The sequence below is a fragment of the Rhinoderma darwinii genome, chromosome 4, assembly GCF_050947455.1.
Source record: "Rhinoderma darwinii isolate aRhiDar2 chromosome 4, aRhiDar2.hap1, whole genome shotgun sequence".
Classification (NCBI taxonomy): Eukaryota; Metazoa; Chordata; class Amphibia; order Anura; family Rhinodermatidae; genus Rhinoderma; species Rhinoderma darwinii.
In genome coordinates, this window is record NC_134690.1 from 191,760,965 (window position 1) to 191,777,252 (window position 16,288).

At 37.9% G+C, this 16,288-nt stretch overlaps 1 protein-coding gene across 1 annotated transcript in view; it reads left to right on the forward strand.

Annotated features, from left to right (window-relative positions):
- The window catches only part of COL19A1 (collagen type XIX alpha 1 chain), a 153,816-nt gene extending 138,832 nt beyond the window's left edge, over positions 1–14,984 (forward strand). The window contains exons 16-18 of the mRNA XM_075863686.1: positions 12,693–12,704; positions 13,248–13,325; positions 14,104–14,984. Coding sequence (XP_075719801.1) covers positions 12,693–12,704; positions 13,248–13,325; positions 14,104–14,225 — 212 coding nt within the window. The 3' untranslated portion in view covers positions 14,226–14,984. The remainder of the gene's footprint in view (positions 1–12,692; positions 12,705–13,247; positions 13,326–14,103) is intronic.
- The last annotated feature ends 1,304 nt before the right edge of the window (positions 14,985–16,288 follow it).

The window sequence follows — 16,288 nt, forward strand, 5'->3', positions numbered from 1 at the left end:
TGGAGGAAAATTGTGTTTCGGCTACAAACATATTAATCTTTTCTGCACTTGCCTACACTCTTTATTCTAGTTTTACTTGTTATCTGTATCATATTCTTGTGAATTATTAAACACTCACTGGAAAATCAAATCCAGATTTTTCCAAACTTCTGACAATAGCTTGTAATTGTATTTTTCTAAACAATTGTTGCAAGGGGTCTTTCTGCAGTGTCGTCTACTTTTAATAGACAAGTATATGAAAATACATATTGGATGGTGTGACACCAAATAGAAAAACAGTTAGTGTTGTAGTCTTTGTGAATTATGTTCAGCCATAAAATACAACAATGGACTATGCAATTCCAAACACTTTCAAACAGACGGATTTACAGTAAAAAGAATAAAAATCGATACAATGACGTGTAGCAGAAATCCCCTGATGGTCTGGCATTTTCACGATTAAAAAAAGGCAAAAGAAGGCACAGAAATGGTAGTTATGTAATACCTTCCTTAGAGAATTTCTCAACCTAAATGTATTTTGAGAAAAATCTGGTTAATGCAGCAGCCTAAAATTGTGAATAAAATGGCTTGACTGCTGCCATTGCTTTTTTCTTTCTTTGCTGTCAGTAAAGTGCCAATCCAGCTTTAGGCTGAACAGCTGAGTCATGTCTGACAAACAGTAAACCCCTAGCAAACAGACTAAGGGCTCATGTACACGGCCGTGCACATGGTCGTGTACATTCATTTCAATGAGCCTGGACCACAAAATGCAGCCGTAATAAGACGCATCCTAACTTTTTGGGGTCCAGACTTCCGGGCAATGACGGACCGTGGAAACCACGATCGTGTGCATGGGCCCATAGACATGAATGGGACAGCAATTCACCCGCAGATTTGCGGGTGAATTGTGGCCGAAAAAAAGCCACGTTCATGTACATGGGCCCTAAAAGACAATTTTTTTAATAGTTCTGTCAGGCAGGATGTTCATATCAACCATTCTGTCTTAGATCACTCAAATCTGCGGAATTGCCATTATACTATGAGCAGAGAAGTGCCAAAAAGACTTTGCAGAATTTAAAGGCTATGTACACCTTTCACTTGTGCATCTGTGAGATTGGTGCAACTTCCTAAATACATTTTATAAAAAAATTGTTTTACTTTTTGAGATACAGCTGCTTTGTATCCTGTATACAGAGCAGCTGTATCTAGCGCTGAAACCTGTATCAGTCAGGTCCGTGGGGCTGACGGGTTTAGTGTCAGTGGGTCCTGCATGTCTCAGACACACAGGATCCACCTGTTATCAATCACATCTCAGTTCATAATGGATTCAGGTCTTAGCGAACGATACAGCTGCTCTGTATATAGAATATAAAGCAGCTGTATCAAGTTTCAAAGATGTACATAGCTTTTAACCATGCTGTTCTCTACCTCATACTGTCAAATTACCATTTTTTCTAAATCTAAAAATACATTTAGGTCGACAATTTCTTTAAAATCTGTTTGTGAGGAATGGTGAAAGATGACTTGAAAAAGCTTTTTAAACATTCAGTTCCTTGTAAATTTCATAATATGGCAATTGATCAGCACTGAGCATAGCAGATAATCAGAATACTTTTATGTTATAACATTACGGTACATGTGTTCTTGGCCTACTCAATGGAAATCACACTTAATAAGTGGTTCCTAGTAAGTGCTATTCGACAATACCACAGAAAAGGCTGATAGGCCATGTGTCTATAGCAACCAGTCTGTTTAGAAGGTGCAGGTCGGGTGCCCAGTTGTCAGTGACAGCCGGAGACCCGAAAGAGAAGACAGATTCAGTTTGTAGCTGCTACGGTCTTTTCTATTTCGGCTTACACAGCACTCAATGAGTGTTGTATAGTAAATAAATGCAGTGGCAATGGCAGAGCTGCTAAGTTTTAGCAGACCCAGATTAGAACTGCCAGTGACTAATGTCACCACAGGAAGTCATTTTCCCCATGTAACTGGAGCTCCTATAGAGAATAAAAATATAAAGTGTGAATGTCTTATACAGAAATAAATACAAAAAAACTAAATATATACATATTATAAATCCTATGGCCAAAAATAATGGGGAACTCATTCTAACACTTTATGTAAGTGTGAATTTGCAAATAAAAAAAATAAAGAACTATAATTCAATTAATTTTCCTTACTTTTTATAAAATTTACCCCCAATGAAACTAAATAAGAAAAAAAAAAAGACTAATCTAAAAAAAGGCATGAGAAAAGAAGTCCTTTTTGTCCCCAAGATAAAACAATGCAAAACGTATTTTGGTAGGCCAACAAATCAAAAGTTAGGGCTGTTAAACCAGCACGTGCGCAAAATTGCTATAAAGTGTCCGGTCACTTTGGACCAACACAAATTGGTTTGTTAATTAGTGTTTTCTTTCCTATTAAAATATTGAGGTGAAGAAATTCTTTATATAATGTGATACTTCGATTCACTTCATTAAAACTATTATATGATTTTGATTACACAGTCATGGTTCTATCCACTAATGTTTAATTGACTAAACTCCACCATTAACATAGATAATAAATATATTTATTGTGGGTTTGTGTTCATTTTCTAGAATGTTTTATTCAAAATTTCCAAAACTAAATCCTAAAAGTTTTCGCTGTAATGAAAATGTTTCCAAATGTCTACTGTTTACATCTTGGTACGGTATGCCTACCAAGCTTTCCCTGAAGCTGGACAGTTTACAATGTTACTATAGGTGCCTTATTGAGTGTATGAGTAAGGTTAATATGAACATTATAGCAAAGGTGTTTGAATAAAAAGTGCCTAATAGGGAAATCAAGTCAAAACGATTTGATATCTGATAACTGTGAGATCACATTGGTAAAGACTGACTTCTAACCCCACTCATGTTCGGAATCAAAGGGCTCTATAGCGAGCTTAAACCGATTTGGCACTGCTCTATGATTCATTTTACTGGATATTTGACATCATTTTAAGCTAATGAACATTCAGATCTCTGAACAGTGCCAAAAGGATTTTGGACGTTGGTGCTAAAAAAGTGGTGCTAAAAAAACACAGACTTTACCACATCTATGGTGTGTCGGATTTTAGTAGACTTCCCTATTAAATAACAAAGCACTTACTTACCATATCCTATAGCCTTTTCATTTTTATAAATTACTTCTGGTAATTCTTCTTTAATTACTATTTATAATTTTACATAAAAATTCTATACTGTAATTGTTGTTTGCTGGATAGTGTAAACTAGTCATACATAAGTTGTGTAATTGGGGAGGGTTAGGCTCTATTCACCCTGGCATCATGGCTTCCATTTATAACGGAGCCATGAAAGCTATGACAGATCCTTTGAATGGATACAAACAAATCCTTACAGATGGTTTATAATAGCCAAAAAAACAGAACCCCTGAAAGAAAACAAAAAATGCTAGTGTGAACAGAGCCTCAAACATTTTACTATATATACTGTAGATCAATGAATGATTAAACTAAAATTCTAAATGTTTAACTATTGTTTAACTATGTTTTCTAAGATATTTGAAATAAAATGCACATAAAATACTGTTTTTAAGAAATTCTTACCTGATAAGTGTCAGTGCATTTCACAACATGTATCTCCAAACCATGAAATAAAGTTTGACTTGTATAATATAATCTGTTTCCTGGAAATTCATGCGTGTGGTCATCCTTTTCTGAAAACTCGGTTTGGTAGTGTTTGCCATTGTATATAACACCACTTAAACTGGCCATACACATGCAGTAATGTGTTCCCCTCTCCCCCAACACAACAAAATCTATGCATTCCTCTAGAGACAAGGGGTAGGGTGCTTCCAGACACCTCCACTACTGCTTATCTTAATGGAAAACAATTAGAAGGAAACCTGATCATTGACCAACTTATATTTATCCAAATAACCGATGCCCAAGGATATTTGACAGCGATAAAAGACTACATATAATCCGTTTCCAACGAGCAAACCTTCTTACCCAAAGATGTTTGTATAAACCAGTTCCATCATTCATCCAAGAAAGCAACGATCCTCATTTAAAGGCTATGGACATCAGCGTACTTTTTTTTTTCTTGCATTACATGTACAGTACTTACGTAAATAAAACAGATATGCAATTGGTTTTAATAAAAAAAAATTCTACCATTTGGCTTCTGCAGCTTGCATGTAATACTATACAATACAAGCTGCACGATACTGCTCTGTACTCAAACTGTCTGGTGTCTCTCTCTCAGGTCAGTCTGCAGCCCCTTTCTCTCCTCTTCTTTCCTCTCCAAAATGCTAATCTTAGCTTAAATCTTATTTGATTTGAGTTTATTTTATTTGATTTTATTTGATTTTAACTTAGATTAGCATTCAGAAGAGGAGGGAAAGGAGCTACAGACTGACCTGACAGAGAGACGTCTGACGGAATCGTGAGGCGTGCATTGTATTATATTGTATTGTATTGTATTGCATTCAAGTTGCAGAAACGGAAAACATTTTTAAGTAAAACTAATTGCATTTCTAAAACTACATGCAATGCAATTAAAAATATGTTTAAAGGTGTTAAAATACTTTAAGGACAGTGGGCTGAGACATAGTATAACCAATTTATAAAAAAATAAATCAATTACAAAACAATGCCGTATCAAAAGAGGATGTGGAAAGTGCATAAAGTGCTACTGCACACAAATATTTGTTTTATTGTACATCCAAATGAAAAACACAGCTATGTTGGTCATGATCAATGCCTATACCCAATGGTACGGTATAAACTGTACACTGCAGCATGATATTGAATGGTGTTTTAACAAACTCTTACCCGCTTGCATGGGAGTAGTCTGCATGTGTGATCAGATAAACTGTTTTACAAATGTAGCATGCTTGTGTGAGGCATAGATTGTGTTACATACTGTAAATAGCAGAAATACATGTAGATATACTTCAGACATTAGCACTTGTCTTAGATCGTCAATATACAAGCTCCCTTCTTCCCTGGTACACACTCACACTGGGAATCCAGGCTACGCTGCTGCGGGCTTCACTTGACAGAAATCTGCCAGAGCGCATTTTAGTTCAAGTTACATGAATTGACTGCACCGCATGGTCACTCACAGCCTTTCACTTTCAATTTTTATCTATTCACTGAGCAAATGCTCCAAAGGCCTGAAACTTTACTTTTTATGTTGGGGAAAAAAAGATTTATGGAGACCTTAATCTCAGTAGCAAGATGTGATGTTCTAAGGATTTCTAAACTGGGGAAAAAAATGTTACATGAAAAGACTGCATGGATTAAGAGGTCACTTTGTGATGGCAGAATATATCCTTGGTTTGTACTTAAAGGGAATACATTAAATTGAATAATGAAATATCCATGTGTGCTCATTGGAATGAAAGTTGACACACATCATAGTGAATTGTTGTTAACGTGTGGATTTCTTTTTCTTTTCTTGAAATGAGCTTCTTGTGCAGATACCCAATGTTGATCTGGATCGGATCTGTCCACAATCATTTGTCCGTATAGTGCTCATGTTTCCTATTTTTGCCAAGAACATTTACATATTTAATATTTGGTTTGGTTTCTTATCAGTCTCAGACTAATTTCATTGTTTGAAAAACTCTAAAAAATTATGTGTCATTCATCCACGTGAACACTGCAGACAATCACAGTCTCATGCCGTACCATACAAGCATCACCACAGAGGTTCGAGGTCTTTAATGGATTGATGCCACTTATGTAGCTAAAGAAAATGTAGCTAAAATTGATAATCAATTAAAAAATACTGTTAGAGAATTTCCAGCCAAAAGATAGACTGGTCATATATTAGTAAGTCAGTAAGAGGAGCAGTTTCCAAAGACTGGTAATTATATTTCACTAACTTACTGAGATATTGCAATGTTTCTTTTCAGTTGCAGATGCCATTTTTGCAATAATTTTGCAAATCAAGTGCAGCCATATTGGTTTATTTCCAAAATATGGAACGGACTTAAGTTATCTGCTCATCCCTTTTTTTGCATTGTATGCATTTCACTAAAAGCTAAACTTACTGTCAAATCTAATTCTAGCTTTGTTCATGAGCATTAAAATGTTGTGTGACAACTTACAGTAAGTTATTTGACTTTGCTCTAGACAAGCTTTGATAGTGCAGACGAGGCTTGGACAATAATTTGAAACATTTTAGGGGCCTTAAAGGAAATGTATAATCAGGAAATTACATATTATTTAAGCCGGGTTTTCATTACAAATATTTTTTCCACATTAAAAAAAAAATCTTAAAATATTCCAGTTTTCACATTGGCCACTAGAGCAGTCACAATAAGCTGCCTGTTTTCTGCATCTCACTTGCCAGCTTTGCTGTGTAGATTGGGGATTTAATCACAGCTGTATTGCACTGCTGGAGGCCTAGATAAGGCAGGATAGCCGCACTATATAAACATTTAAGGATCTATATGCCTGTCCCCTGTCACTCCCTGGCCTCTGCGTGAGGGGTTGCATACCGTCACTTCCTGGAGACTATAATAATCTGACATTTCTCTGAGAACTAAATACCAGTCATTACAGCTGCCTAAGTGCACACAACTTGAACCACTGTCTATACAGACATTACAGGGAGGAAGAGTGTGCACCACTGAAAGTTTATAAAAAGAAAAAATTAATAGCTAAAATACTAATAGAAAAAAAACAGTACAAAACCTAATTTTTCTTATAAAAACTTACATGTAATAATGAATTAGAATGAAATCTCCAAATATACTGCTAGAACCTGCATAACCTAAATTATGCCCTATGTCAAGCACGACATATTTTCACTAAGAACAGTTTGTCAGAGCTGCTACTTCCTTACAGTAAACACTAGCTCATTAAATTCTAGCATCAGTTCATCTAAGTTCACATAAATGGGACATGAAGGCATGTAGTGCAGGGAAAGAACTAAAACCTATAACCATAGGCCTTCTGTAACTAATGGATTGCTCCAGGTATTCTGGTTTCTGAAGGTCACATCATTTACAATCCTTCCACCTCCTACCCGCCTTGGATGTTTATGTATTTTATTGTATAAACATAATAGCCCACATTTATGAAAAGAGGAATCATTTTAGTTAATGTCTAAGTTAAATCTTAGATATTTAGAAATTTATGACTGCATGTGCCCTATTTGACAAATATGTCAACATACATCACTGCCATTAACTTCCACTGGGGCCAAACTGACAGCACTTTTTCTACTGCAGAGTCTGTGGTATGTGATTGTTTTTCTCATTTGCACGAGAAACAATAAGCCACACCCACTTTTCACTCCACTTTTACAAACTGACGCGCATGGCACGTGGATCTGGGTGTATTGTAGGTCTTAGACAACAGTAGATCATAGATTTGTAGATCATAGATGCAGCTGATTGACATTGCATGCTGTTTTTTAGTCTAATTCCAGCAGAATACTGTTGTAAAATGCCTCCCAAGCGTCCCGCATCCTGCAGTACAGTCCCGGATTTCGGGCGATGTCCCGCTGTCCTGGGCAGCCGGCAGAATGTCCTGGTTTCAGCTCTATCTGTCTTTGGGGGGCACTATGGGGCATGATATTGAGCGAGGGCACTATGGGGGCATTATACTGTGTGGGGTGGCAACAGGGGGCCTTATTCTGTGTTGGGGCAGTATGGGGGCATTATACTGTTTGTGTGGGGCACTACAGGAGCATTATACTGTGTAGGGGCACTGTAGTGGCATTATACTGTGGGGAAGCACTAAAGACATATTGTGTGAGGACACTATGGGGACATTATACTGTGTAGGGGGCACTATCGGGACATTATACTGTGTGTGGGTCACTATGAGGGCATGATACTGTGTGGAGGGCCACTATGGGGGCATTATACTGTGTGGAGGGCACACAAGGGGCATTATATTGTGTGGGGGGTACTATGGGACACTATAATGTATGTGGGGTCACTACGGGGGGTATTATATTGTGTTGGCTGAACTGGGTGTGTATGGACATGGATTGGGTATGGATTGGTAGGGGTTAGGGTATGTTCACACGGCCTATTTTTGGCAGTTCTTCGAGCCGTAAACGCCCAAAAAATGGCCGAAAATCGGAAGCAGAATGCCTCCAAACATCTGCCCATTGATTTTAATGGGAAAACGGCGTTCTGTTCCGACAGAGCGTTTTTTTACGCGTAAAAAAACAGCCGCAAAAAAGAAGTGCAGGACACTTCTTGGGACGTTTTTGGAGCCATTTTCCAAAGCTCCAAAATCGGAAGTTTTTGACTCTGCGTGTGAACATACCCTAAGAGCCGTGGCTTAACATTAAAAAAAATTGCCGCGGCGACGTGCAAAGCCTACTTGAAAGTTTGGGAGATATGCTGTTCTGTATTAAATGAGGTTAGGACTTGTGGGACAGTGAAATAATCTAATAATACTAATACTAATGATAATATTATAAATAAATAATATTACCATTTTACAAAGCATTAGTGCGGCCTCTTCTAGAATATGCACTTCAGTTCTGTTTATACATGGAGGATCTAAGTTATGAGGAAAGTTTAAAAGAATTACACATATTTATTCTCGAGAAAAGACATCTAAGAGGAAACATGATAAATCTATATAAGTATATAAATGGCCCATACAAAAATTATGGTAAAAAGCTGTTTCATGTAAAATTCTCTTAAAAGACAAGGGGGCACTCTTTCCGTCTGGAGAAAAAAAGGTTCAATCTGCAGAGGGGACAAGCCTTCGTTACCATAAGAACTGTGAATCTGTGAAATAGTCTAGCGCAGGAGCAGGTCACAGCTACAACAGTAGATGGTTTTAAAAAGGCTTAGATAATTTCCTAGAACAAAAAAATATCAGCGACTATGTCAATGTATAGAATTCTTGTTCAATGTTGATCCAGCCTGATTGCCGCTTGGGATCAGGATGAAAATTTCTCCCTCTTAAAGGGAACCTGTCACCAGCATTTCACCTATTGAACTTTACTTATCCCTCACTTGCCGCTACTATCAAAAGTTCATTGCCGTTATCCCCTCTCCTAAACTCCTCCTCCAACTGTAAATAACGGTCTGCAAACATTTTGCACTTTTTATCGTAATAATCCGGTGTCCCTTTGTGCGCACACACCAGAAGAGGACATCAATACACAAGCGCGGGATTTTGTGTGCTGGGGGAAGGTGAGGAGCTGTCAATCTGATTTTCCATTGTGGGTTTTCCCCATCGAGTTTTATGGGGATGCAAATCCTGCAACAGAAAGCCAAGTATTGCGTCATTTGCGGCGTATTCGCCGGAAAAATCGCAACTAAGGAATAAAAAAAAAATCCTACTTACCCAGAAAGCCCTCCTTCTTCCCGCAGTCCGGCCTCCTGGGATGATGATTCATCTCATGTGACCGCTGCAGGCAATCGCAGGCTGCACCGTCACATGGCCTGCAACGTCATCGTAGGAGGCTGGACTATGAGCAGAAAAGATGGAGGGGGTAAGTATGAGCGCTTTCTTCCGCAGCAGAAATTCCATTCGAAAAACCGCAATGTGGTATGATTTTTCGGCCGGAATGTACTGCGAGTTCCAGGTCGGACAGGCTGCGTGATTTTTACGCAATGTATCACACCTGTGGGAACTCAGCCTTAGGGTAGATTGGCTTATGTTTTTGTTTTTTGCTTTCCTCTGGATCAATAGGGGGAAACAAAATGTACACCCCCCTCCCCCAATCCCTTCATTCACATTGTCTTATTTCCCCTGGAAATGGTTAATAAATATACGTCAAACAGCAGATAAGACACTATTTTCAAGAATAATGCTTAAAAAAAAAAAGATGCAAATACATTGATAAAAGTGGGTCATTGTATCAGTTAGGGCATGACCAGTCGAGGCGGAATTGCTCTGTAATTCCGCTGCGGACAGTCCGCAGTGGAAATCCGCAGCGTACACCTTTCTCCATTGCCTTCCACAGCTTTGTGGTTGGGTTCGTTTACACGTTGCGGACAATTCCGCTGCGTAGCATAGGCTGCGGTGCGGAATTTGGTGTCCGCAGCATACAATGGTTGTTGTGGACGTGTAGCGGACTTGTTGCGGACTCATTGCGGAATTTCTCCATTGACTTCAATGGAGAGTCAAAATTCCGCAATGAAGTAAGTCCGCAGATGTTATGTGTGCAGCGGAGCATATTGGTTTTACTAACATGACATTTCTTCATTCTGGCTGGACCTATGTATTTCTAGGTCTACAGCCAGACTGAGGAAGTCAATGGGGCTCCCGTAATTGCGGGTGACTACGTGTGTGCACCCGTAATTACGGGAGCGTTGCTAGGCGACGTCAGTAAATAGTCACTGTCCAGGGTGCTGAAAGAGTTAAGCGATCGGCAGTAACTGTTTCAGCACCCTGGACAGTGACTACCAATCACAATATACATCAACCTGTAAAAAAAAATAGAAGTTCATACTTACCGAGAACCCCCTGCTTCTTCCTCCTGTCCGGCCTCCCAGGATGACGTTTCAGTCCAAGTGACGGCTGCAGCCAATCACAGGCTGCAGCGGTCACATGGACTGCCGCGTCATCCAGGGAGGTCGGGCTGGATGGCGAAAGAGGGACACGTCACCAAGACAACGGCCGGGTAAGTATGAATTTCTTTTTCTTTTACTAGGGAAAGGGCTGTCCCTTCTCTCTATCCTGCACTGATAGAGAGAAGGGAAGCCCTCTTCCCCTCAATACGCAACGGCTAGTTCGCATCAATTTAATGCCCATTTTAGGCAAAGCCGCAACAGAATCTGCAACGCAGATTCTGTGCGGCATTGATGCGGACAGTGGCAGAAGAACTCCGCAACGTCTGGGCATGCCCATAGGTTTTCATTAGGTTTTGTGTTGTTTTTTACACTTACCAACATTACAATTGTTAAACACATAACCATTCACCCCTTCAGGTAAGAATTTCGTATAGGCACTTTTGACAGCAATTACCACCTATTAATTTTTGCACATGTAAACACTAGGGGTTTTTTCTCTTTTTTTTCTGGACAATATTTTTTTAATGACTATGGAAAACTGAAATAAATTATAAAGCTAAGTGATATATGTCTATAGCTCAAAGTACCATCATGAACACATCAGCAGTATTTATTGTGAACTGCAAAATGATGATAATTACAATCATAATAACCCGCACAAAATCCGGCAGCTTCAAAAAAAATCACACATGCATACATTTTTTGCACACACTAGCCAAAAGTCCCCTATTTTCCCGGACTGTCCTGGAATTTACAGACACTTGGCAACCATGGTGGAGACTTCCTTTTTTTCTCCATCTTTTATTATTTTCTTTTTAAAGATTAAACTCCAAGTTGAATGGGGACTGTGAGTATACAGCTATTTCTAATTTAAACCACACATTCCCAGATGAATTGAGGAAGGCACTCTGTCATATTCTTTTCATTTTTTAACAATTGATCTAGATGGAATCTAAATGATATTTAATGACATTAAAATTATCTTGTATCCATTCCGTGACTGGCATTTTTCTGAACTTTCAAACGAGATTGTTTCAAGTGTTCTGTTTTTTTCTGTGGTCGTTTTAGAACCTGACTCTATTCATTGCACCTTCCAGATATAGGTGTATTTTTACTGCAATTACTTAAAACACCATGACTGCACACAGGTGATTTCCATTTGGCTATGGCCAGATTCGCACGAACGAGTACAAACTCGGACATGAAAAACTGTAATTTTTCACATCAGAGTTGCACCCATGCGAGTCCCGTTTTCACGGATCCCCATAGACTTGAGTCTTTCAGATCTGTGAAAACAGAAGAAAATAGAACATGTTCTATTTTTCAACGGACCCTTCACATGGTCCATTGAAACAACAGCCGTGTGAAAAGCCCCATTGAAATACATGCGTCCGTGTGACGGCCATTGTTGTAATGGCAGTCACACAGGCGTATACTACGGTCGTCTGAATTCGGCCTTAGGAACATTCCCACAAGGCGGACAAAGAGGCGATTTTTGCACTCCGCACCAAAATTCTGTGTCACTTTACTTGTGGTTGGGGTTCTCAAAATCGGAAAAAATTTGCATGGGAATCAGGCATAATGCATATATTCAAACTTGCAACATGTCCATTCTGTTGCAAAAATGTGGATTTTGCCTTTAAAAATGCAAAGTGTGACATTTGCTGCAAATCTGAGGACAAATACGCATTACTTACATGCTGATTTTGTTGGGGATTTTGCTGCAAATTCGTGGCAAAATCAGCAGCTGAACATCTGGCATCAATATGTGGCTTTTAAAACCGATTTGCTTTCCATGGTTAATTTAGTTGCATCAGATTATCGTCAGATTATCTACACCTAGACTTTTTGTAGTGCTACTGATTGATTTGAACTATTGAGCTACAGCTGCAGTCCAAATGAATACATTGAGTTGCATGTAATCTTGTGGACTGCATCACTCAAGCGTTAAAATAAATCAGTAGCGCAAAAAAATAAGTCTAGATTTAGCCCTGGTCTAAGGGTAACTCCACATGCCAAATGGCACCGTCTTTTTGCTTTGCGACTAAATAGAACATGTTTTACCGCGAATTACACTGCTTTTGCTCTGTGTGTGAATTTACTCTTATTAATAAATTAATGTCTGTTAATTGTAACGAATGTTAATAGTAATTTAATTTTATTCAATTCAACATTCATTGTTTGAGTCTAATTAGTGAATGTTATTACATGTGGAACGTATGAAGAAGTCCAAGGGGGTAAATATTTTCTATAGTCACTGTATCTAAAACTGCATGTCCATGGCTCTGAGCATTACATTGTGCAGTACTGTACTACTCGTTTTTTGTATATGTTTTATTGTTATTTTGTCCGTTCTTTTGTTTTATTGTGTTATTATGATTTTACTGTTTGCATAACATTGGCTATAATATTTACCACTTCTAATACAGCTATAGAAACATGCAAAAAAAAAAAACAACTTTGTGTTTCAAGTATAATATTACGTTGCTCCCTCAAGAGTTATAACATTTAGTATAATTTGGCACCTTATGATGACCAGTCTTTCTAAATGGCTCAATTACAAACCACGGTGCAATGCTCAGCTTCTTAAATGTTATTGTCTTGTATATACGTAAGTCAGTCAGTCACTGGATATTACTGCAGTGCACAGTTCATTTTATTCATTGTCTTTAAGTTTCTTTTATTGGCGTTCAGTGACATTGAAGCTACATGGAAGCAGTTAAAGAGGCATTTCGTGCACATTCAGCTTTCATGTATTATTTGTTTCTTCATTTTAATAGGTTTTCGAGGACAGAAAGGTGAGAGAGGTGAATTTGGGATTGGTCTTCCAGGGAGTCCAGGTCCCACCGGACCTACAGGTAATCACTTCTCATTGCCTTCTATGTTTTTGGTTTTTTTTCTTAATCCAAATTAGCTCTATTGGCCTGACTTAGGCAATGTTTTTATGATGTGAATTAAATACTTTTATAAAAAAAATCTTGTTCATTACTTCGAATACTATTTTTGCTACAGCTCTTGTATACAACTCTTTACATGTACATTTTAGCATATTTGATCTATTCATATTTCAATCAACAATTGTCCCTTAAGCTACAAACTTAACAGCCTTTTAAACTTTTAATGAACAATTGGTATGAAAAATCATTCTGTGCATCTGACGGCCACCATCTGAGGTCCCCAAGGGCGGTGTCAAAGATCCGTGTACTAGGCAGGCATATGCATTGTAAAAGTACATGTCACTACGTGCAGTATTACCGTAGATCAATAATAGTTTCAGTGTTAATTTTTTTTATGCATTTACAGTAAACAAATATCATTACAATAGTTCGTAAATCAGCGAATAATGACAACTGTTCAGTTGGCCATTACAAAGACACAACGTTGCTAGAAAGAGTGATTTGAGCAACTAAAGTAACCAATGATGTCACATACGATCAACGTTCACTTTTTATACAACATTTATGTAATAAATACTATATGTAGTGTATATATCCTTTCCAATGTTTACATAACTTTGTCTCCAGTAACATGATATTCGTGATATCAATATCTTCTTGCATGCATTGACTATATCTTCAATAGGGTAGTGCATAAAGTTAATACATTTCATATAAGATTATTATTTTTTTTTTTAAGGTGACCCAGGTCCTCCAGGAGCTCAAGGATCCCCTGGGACAACTGGTATAAGTGGGAGGTGTAACCCAGTGGATTGCTATTACCCAACTGCTCATGGACGAGCAAGATTAAATGGAAGATAAACTGGTTTCTTAAATATATGTTGTACTTACCAGTTATGCCTCTTGAATGTGGCACATTGAAAACACTTATCATAGCTGTGCAAACATGGCTGGGTGGTGCAATGGAATATTATGTGGTCCTGGTACATTTTATTTATTTTCAAGAAATGGTATATATCATGGAATTTCATTTGAAAAGCTCAAATCTGATGTTTGACTTTGTTCCAGTTATGGTGAAAGCAAAGCACCATTTCTTCATAGGAAGTTCCAAACATCACATTCTTACATGATATAAGGATCAGGGTTAAGGTTCTGTTAGCACAAACATTGTATATATATATTTTGTAACTAGACAGATCAGATATTCAAAGAAATGTGAACTACACCACAATAAGGTTCCATGTGTTGTCTTTAGCAGGTTCCTATGCCATATTTTGTTACTTGATCCACAGAAGATTATCTTCAAGATTTATTCTTTAACTTTCTTCGTATTCTTGTTACATTTTAGAAAGGGTTTACTTAAAAGTTTGTTAAACAGTATTTCATATGGAAGGTAGAAAAAGCATAGTATTAAGGAAGTATACCATATGAGGGACAAACTGTGTCAATTTACATATAATGGATACAAATGTGGATATTAAACACTGCTCTTTTGCTACAAAACACTGGAGCCATAAGCTGCAAGGTCAGCAACTGCTTGAGAAAATGCAATAAATAGTTACATATCACCACCAAGGTTTTAATAAAGCTTGCACTGAATTCAATGTTGCTGACCTTCCTGGTGTACATATAATAATTTAATGTATTGATTTGCAGTTTTTATACTGTGCATATATCTATTTTCATATGAGTAAGAAAATATATTAATTTTGAGGCAGTTGCCATTTTACATTTGTGTATTTTTTTTAGTGTTCTACTCATTGCACATTATGAGATTAAGTCTTAAAGTTTTCATTCTTTAATACTGTTTGTCCATGCATAGTATTTCAAATACTTCATATATAACAATTTAGTAAATGTGGGTTGGTGATTTTATATGCCTTGACGGGAAAACCTTACTAAGTAACAGTTTCTTTCTGAAAGATAGATCCATTGACAAATATTTATAATTAACAATGTTATATAGTTTTGAATTTAAAGAGGACCAGTCATCTGCCCAAAAAACTGCAGTTGACATCTGAGTTAGATTGCCGATGCCTCACAGATTCCGGCGCTTTTTTTCTCTTCTAGCTTCCACCGTTCCTGAGATATCGGTGCCATTAGTTTTGGTGCCTGATATGCAAATGAGGCCTTTGACTGTGAAGTGGTTGGCAAGTGAGCGGCACCAAAACGAATGGGAACTATATCTCTGGAACGGTGGGGACTAAAAGAAAATAAAAGCGCCAGAATCTGTGAGGCGTCGGCAATCTAAGGCTTCGTTCACCTCTGCGTCAGAGCTCCATTTTTACGTTCCGTCTTAACTTCCCATCAGAATGGAGCCCTGACTGACACAAACGGAAACCACAGGTTTCCATCATCAATGATTTCAATGGTGACAGATCCAGTGCCAATGGTTTCCGTTTGTGTAAGGGTTTCGTCGTTTTGATGGAATCAATAGCGTAGTCAACTACCTATGGTTTCCGTTTGTGTCAGTCAGGGCTCCATACTGACAGAAAGCTCAGATGGAACGTCAGAATGGAGCCCTGACACAGATGTGAACGAAGCCTAACTGAGATTTTGGTCAGGTGACAGGTCCTCTTTAATAATGATAGAAATTTAAATAAAGTACAATAGTAGTTAAACAAAGAATTGTTCAACAGACTTAATGGAACACTAAACCCAGAAATGAATGAAAAAAGTCAAACGTAAAAAGTAAACAGGAAATAATCTGGCCTGCAGTTCTTGTTAGTTTTAGGATTTTCTGAATGTTACTGAAACAGTCTTGTAGAAATCTTGCAGAAAACACAGGTAATAGTTTCCTTCTGACCTCAACCATTTCTGGCTGGCAGACTGTTGAACGGGTGCAGTTTAGCTAATGGGATGGGGCTTAAAGGGAACTGGTCTTGTCAAGCATACAGTCCAATCTGTGGACAGCATGTTAAAGA